Consider the following 7,397-nt stretch of genomic DNA (forward strand, 5'->3'; position numbering starts at 1 on the left):
ATATATAAAGAGAGAGAGAGAGAGAGAGAGAGAGAGAGAGAGAGAGAGAGAGATATAGATAGATATTTTTAGATTCCAAAGCACGCATGCGAACAAAGACGGCGCGGGAAACGAGCATAAAAAGAACACAATTTGTTGTTATGAAGAAAAAAGAAACAGAACGAAATGGTAAAGAAAAACATCTCAGTCACATCCTTTTATTTCACTCCATTCAAATTTTGTTAAATTAAATACTTGTCAGAAAGAAGCAGCACTAAAATTGGCAAATAGTGCAGTGATATAATAATAACGAGCCATATTAAAGCTGGCAAGGAAGAAACTTTTTGGTGGTATTTCGGTAGGTACTTTCTGCATCAGGGGTTGGGTGGGGGGGCGTGTACTACAAAAGATTGCCAAAATCAAACCAAACAGAACGAGAAAAGTGAGTAGTTGGATTGTCCCTTCACACACCAGCAGTCAGACAAAGAGTTGAGCAAAACTACAGCAGAGCAGACTTATTGGGCGCGTCCGCCGAACTTTTCCCGGAAGCTGAAGGAGAAAGTGAGCATGTCGTAATAAAACTGCTTGGGGTCTCCGGCCGGGTATTTCTTCACGGATTTCTTGACCCCCTGGGACAGCACCTCGTAGTGGGAGCCCTCGTTCAGAGCTGGGTCCACGAGGAAAGACCACCCCTCTCTGGGCTCCCTCAGGCGGATCAGCTCGTTTCCGAAGGCGAAAGACCCCAGGTGCAGCTCACAGGTGGCGCCGGAGTAGGATTTGACGCGCTTCAGGTCACAGTTGACGCTCAGGTGGACTCTGGACACGGACATCAGGTCACCCTGGGAGAAAGCGATGACCTCACGGTTGAGCACCTGCTCGGGTCCGGCGACGTTGAAGAATGCGGTGTCCGGAGACCAGATGTCGGTCCCGCCCACGTAGGCGCCTGAGATGTTGAGGCGGGCCTCGTTGAAGGTCAGGTCGGCGTCATGCCAGGTCTCTCTCTTCCACAGGATCACGCTCACGCGGTTGTTGGCTGTGTCCATGTCCACCACGTTGATGTGAGTCACACGCACGTCCAGGTCGAGTGGGGCGGACTTCCGGGGCTGAGGGAAGGCATCGGTGATCTTTTCTTTGTTGAAGTTGGTGTAGAACTTCTTGTAGCGGCTTGCCTCAGCGCCTGTCGGATTATACACAGATGATTATTAGGGTAAATTGAGTGTCCTAACACGGGGTTCCCACTACGGACGGGATCGGTCGATCGGGCCGATCACCCGACTCGATCGCCCGACTCGATCGCCTAAAAAAACAAACGTGTTTGTTTTCAGTTTCAGGCGATCGAGTCGGGCAATCGGCCCGATCCAGCCGTAGTGGGCACCCTGTATAAGAATTAAGTGGCAGGATAGAATAAAGAATAAAAAGCTGTGGGGAAAGGACAGAAGAAAAGGATACAGAAGTAGAAGTAGGACTAAAAAAGTGGCGATGGATGGGACACACTCTCAGAAAGCCTAGCGGAAACATCACAAGGCAGGCTCTGCAGTGGAACCCACAGGGAGCACGCGGCAGGGGTAGGCCACAGGAAACATGGAGGAGATGTGTGGAAAGGGACATGAGAGAGATGAAGCTCATTTGGAACGAGCTTTGAAGGATGGCCCAGGACAGAGATAAATGGAAGGGGTTTGAATGTGGCCTATACCCTGCCAATGGTGAGAAGCATTGATGATGATGATGATGATGATGATGATGATGATGATGATGATGATGATGATGAGGACGGTAAATTGTCCAAGAAGGTCTTCCATTGTCGAACTTAAAAGAGATTTTCTTTGACAAGTGGACTCGGTGTGCAGTCATAATAATAATATAAAATAAAAGCTAAGGAATTTGAGAAATGATTGTTTGTACAGGTGTTTGAATTGGAAAGACGTTCGTAAAAACATGATATTAGTAGAACGAACTGAAAACGTGGTATTTTGGGTTTGAATCTTTTGTTTTGTTTTGTTTTTTGCTGTTTTTACCTTAGGTTTTTAAAAATGTATATCACACACCCAGGTTCAATAGATGGCAACAGCCTTGCATTGCAAGCCAGGATGGTGATTTTTTATTTGTGAATGCTGTTTTTGCTTCTGTCTTCGTCTTCGGTACTGCTAGAATTCAGAACCTTACTTGACATGGTGAAGATAATTTAGCATGAGATAATATACTGTGCTCCTTGTCCAAACACCAGGCTCAAAGGACACATCTCGAGTAGGAACATAACAAACATCATCTATGGAACCCCACTAAGGCTCAAACCTCAAACATACGCGTGGAACATAAAGTTAATGATTTAAATGTTCGATAGTGGATGGTACACATTGGTCAGAGAGCGGAAAAACAAAACAACAACAACTGCTACTTCAGAAGAAGACATTTCATATTGTTGCCATATTAATTTTAAGTCATGATTAACAATTAGCAATAAGAAATGAAATATTTCATCTGCATGCTACAATTTAGTCACCAATAGCTACTTCTACTTGTAAGAATGAAGACATTTCAACTGAATTAAACATCTTACAATAGACTATTACTACACATTTATAAGGAGATTTTTCATCTGAATATTTCATATCGCCATTAACAACTTCTACGAAGATAAAATATAATTTATGTCCCGGCTACAAGTCACCATAAACTACTGGTAAAAAGAAACAGAATATTTCATATGATTTCTGCTTGTCACAATTAACAACTAGTCAGAAGAAATAAACTATTTTATCTGAATTCAGCATGCCACCGTTGATTGCCCAGAACTACCACTTTAGAATTGTTTCTTTTCTGTGGATACTGCAAACTGTCACCTTTACATACTCAGAACTACCACTTTAGAATAAACTATTTCGTGTGCATGGAATATGCCACGATTCACTACTAAGTATAACCACTTTGAAATAGACTATTTCAAGTGCATGTTGCAAAATGTCACTCAATACTACCATTTTAAAAGAAACTATTTCGTGTGCATGAAACATTTCACCATAATTTTCTACTAAGTACTACAACTAATAAAAAATAAAATATTTCATGTGCTTGAAACATGTCACCATTTACTACTCAATACTATCATATTAAAAAAACTATTTCACATACATGCTACATGCGAACATTAACTCATACACCAACTAAGAAATAAACTATTTAAAGTGCATGAAACATGTCGCCAAGTACTATTCAGTACTGCCACTTCAGAATAGACTTTTCATTCTACATGTCAGCATTGACTCATGCAACTACTTAGAAATAAACCCGTTTCATGTGCATGCTGCATGCAAACATTAACTCATACAGCACCTGCAAAGGCCAGCATGAAACAGAGGAGAGAGAACCACGCCATGATCCCGAGTCGTTGTGAGTCAACTTTCAACAGCCTCTGAGACCTCCGCTTTCTCGTTTATATAGACCTCTTCTCTTTTCTTCTCTCTTTTTATTCTGCACCTCGTTCTCCTCTGGCGTGGAATATCGCGCAGATAAGGCAGTGGTCGCATGCGAATAACCTTTATGGAATCTGTGCTTTCATGTCATGTAGCACAATGATATGTAGGGCAGTATGATATTCTCTCTCCAGCAAGTCCGAGGCATGTTATCTCGTTAGGCATAAGATAGTTCTCAAGGGAAAGAAAAGAAAAATATCTTAGAACGGTTTGGGTTTGGAACTCGGACTATCCGCACCACAGCCTAATATGATACCAAGGAGGAGAATATTGCACCAAGTACTTCACTGACGCCAAAATAATAATAATGATAATTATAATAGTAATATTTTTTTAATAATAAAGAAAATAATAATATAAAGATAAAGAAAAAGATAATAGCTGTTAATTCATTATTATTTCATTATCATTATTATTAGATTATTAATATCATTATTATTTTATTTTTTAAAATTATAATTTTAAAATTTTTTAAATTTTTTAAATTTATTTATCAATTATTATTATTTTTTTACTACTATTATTATTTTTATTATTATTATTATTTCTTTGGTACAGTGCTATGTCCACATGTTTGTTTTGAGAAAAATGGATGTTAAGGGCAAACTGCTGTAGCTATTTCTTGGACATATGCACATGAAAAATAGCCATTGTGGCCAACGTTCATAGTGGATTGTTTTGATAAATACTGGCATACCGCAACATCGATTGGAGGCATCTGTTATGCTTTTTCATAATTTGGGCCAGAATGGATATTGTCTCCTCAAGCTTTCAACTCACGTCAAATAACAACAACAACAACAACAACAACGACGACAATAACGACAACAACAACAATAAGTAAATGAATAGCAACCTTTCCCACCAAAGATTAGTAGGTCAGGCATTATCTAGACGCAGGTGTCAACGTCTAGATCCACAAGTCGCATCAAGCACGACGAACAATTATAAATATCTGATAGAAATGTGAGGCAGCGTGGTGGAATCAGGCTCTCGTCAATTTGGGGGCATGTAGAGATATTGGTATCATCTTAAAGTTTGTTCACTTGTCTTTATTTGGATGAAAAATAAATCCTTTTATCTTGAATACAAGTCGAGATATTTGCAAAAGAAGGAGGTGGGGGTCACTTGTTTTCAGAGGTAACATTAGTGAGAAAATGGCCGCCAAAGATTAGTTATTTCCTTAGCTTAAGTGTCCGTGGTAACTGAAAATTTACATTTTTGCACCTTCAATCAACGATTTTATTAAAAATCCACACAGAAATGAGTTCTTTAATGGGCAAGAAAGGTGTTGAGCCAAAAAACAAAAATTTGATAAAAATTCAGAAACCATCGGAAAAAAGCAAGTTTCTTCACTTTGATGATTTTGACGAGAGCCTGATTCCACCACGCTGCCTCACATATCAATGATTTATTGAGAAACTGTATTCCATAAAGCCTTACTCCAAACACAAACAAACTTGTTGCCAAGAAAATTTTGTTCCAAACACACAGCTCAGATTACACTGAAGGTTCTATCTAGGCCGAATTGGATACACACATTGTATATTATGCCACAAAAGGACTGAATTTACCGTAAAATGGGCTTTTGTCTGACACATTTGATCTAAATGAAAATATAATAGTGCAAAACTAAGTTTCAAGTTATGAGCACTGGAAAAGTTTAATATTTTTTCATTCTGTAGTTTCTGAGAGTATTGATAGTGTTCGCCAAATTTGGCCTAAGCTCCATTATTAGTAAGATACGCTGAAAAACGAGATATTTTTAAAACAATGATATGAATTAATTAAATGAGACAAACTTTAAAATTATGACAAACAAATGCAAACCACTGTTTGCTCTTATTCTAGTTTGTCAGAGCCCCCCCCCCCTTAGCGCTCCCCAGAGCAGTTGAGTTTGGCAACCATGATCTAGAAAATGGCGGCTTGTTCCGGCGGTAATTTTTTCCCGCCGTTATCTCCCCTGTCCAGGGTCCATGGACCATGAGCAAGTGTCACTTTACGACTGTCTCCACAGTTTTTGCTGTTTTTTTTCTTCTTATTTTGTTTTTCACCCTGGTGTGGATAACGACCTCGTACTTACAAAAAATTGCTCTACTTTTACCGATTGTCTCTAGGGATGTGTTACTCACTGTTTTGTTTGCGCGCGTGTGTGTGGGTCTATTTTTTAAAGCAGTTATTGTCATGTGGGGCAAATAGGCTCAATGTAAGGGTTGTGACTTCGAGCACAATTTGTTGTTTTCCATCTTTGCACTGCTCAGACGCTGTGTCCTCACAGTTTGGCATGATGCTGCTATCTGGCAAAATGTTACGAAAGACATAATTAACACATGTATCGCAAACAATGGGCGCAGTGTGATAATCTGTCTGTCAGCCTTGAGAAAAAACATGTGGGTTTGATTTCCTCTAGATGCGAGGTATTCACTTACAGAGACTGCAGCTCTCGTCTGGGATATGTATCACCACAGGATGCTCGTTGGGTCAGACAAATAAGGCAGAAAAGGATCACCACAGGCTGCAACTATTAGATCTACAATTGAATCAATTTAGTGGGCATTGAAAACGTGTTGAAATAGATTCGCCCCACCTTTTACCCCAAAAAAAGCAACAACGAAACAAAACTAAACAAAATAGAACAGAACAAAACAAAACAAGAAAAGCAAAAAAAAAACAAAACAAAAAACCAAAACAGAACCCCAAAAAGTCAAATGCCTGAAATCGTCTGATGAGAGAAAATGGTATGTCCAAAGTAAATAAATGTCCAAGCTTTCAAGGAATGTATCTAGCAAACAGCAACATTCCATGTAATAATATGGGGCACCAAGGCCTTCTAAGTAAGATATAGAATTGTGTAACTTTTCTGAAAATGGCGCTTAGATCTAGATCTATATCTTTGCAGATTTACACTTGAAAAAACCCCCACCAACAATAAAACAACCCCGCACAAATAAAATAAAGGTATATTATTTCTTTGAGAGATTATGACGAATGAAACGAAAAAGCTAAACCTCTGACCCCGGTACTCGACCAGCAAACGGAACACCCCCACTGGAATATGTGAGTCGTACCAAACTGTTCTTCTGATCTCTCCACGACTTATTTCCTTCTAAGTTGGACGACCGGGGGTGGGGGAGGGGGGGCAAGGGAAAGACGCCTGGTAGGATTTTTTACTTTTGACAAAATGTATAACAAAACAGCGACCAAAAGAAAAACAAAAACAAAAAATGTTTTTTAAAGGAAGTGAAAGTATGTCAGCCAACATGATATTTATTTTTACTTTGACAAAATGTACAACGAAACAGCGACCAAAGGAAAAAACACAACATTTAAAAAAACGATGTGAAAGTATGTCAGCCGACATGAGAAAGCACCAAAAAAACCCCGTAATTGGAGATGTTTATACGCCAGCATTGACCCAGCTTAGGAAATGGAGGAGGCGGGCTGTCCTGGCCTTGTCTGACAGGGCCACCAACCCAGGCTGAGACGGAGACAGCGTCTGAGTAAACACAGACAGACAGACAGACAGACAGACAGAAAAACATGCAGACAAACAGACAGACAGACGGACAGACAGACAGACAGACAGACAGACGGACAAAAGGAGGACATACAGATAGACACACAGACAGACAGACAGACGGACAGACAGACGGAAACAGATGCTAGACACACGGGAAAAGAACTCATGTTGCTGGCATGACGCTGAAAAACGCCAAACCGTTAAACGTTCTAAGGGGTGCCCACTACGGCTGGATCGGGCCGATCGCCGGACTCGGTTGTGTGGAACTGAAAACAAACACGTCTGTTTTTGAGGTGACCGAGTTTGGCGATCGGCCCGATCCGCAGATCCCATCCGTAGTGGGCACCTTGTATTACACCACACATTTGGGAGGAGCAAGGACACAGTGGGCCAGCCATAGGACCAGAGCCTCACGTGGACATCTACTG

General features: G+C 40.4%; 1 protein-coding gene across 1 annotated transcript; it reads right to left on the reverse strand.

Annotated features, from left to right (window-relative positions):
- Positions 1-169: 169 nt before the first annotated feature.
- LOC101852296 (neuronal acetylcholine receptor subunit alpha-10) lies at positions 170-3,422 on the reverse strand. The gene is made up of 2 exons (XM_005090251.1): positions 3,310-3,422; positions 170-1,156 (listed from the first exon to the last, which is right to left on the reverse strand). Exons 1-2 carry the CDS (start codon positions 3,350-3,352, stop codon positions 495-497), a joined length of 705 nt encoding a protein of 234 aa, XP_005090308.1. The 5' UTR covers positions 3,353-3,422; the 3' UTR covers positions 170-494.
- Between the last annotated feature and the right edge of the window lie 3,975 nt (positions 3,423-7,397).

This window comes from Aplysia californica, unplaced genomic scaffold (genome assembly GCF_000002075.1).
Source record: "Aplysia californica isolate F4 #8 unplaced genomic scaffold, AplCal3.0 scaffold00014, whole genome shotgun sequence".
Classification (NCBI taxonomy): Eukaryota; Metazoa; Mollusca; class Gastropoda; order Aplysiida; family Aplysiidae; genus Aplysia; species Aplysia californica.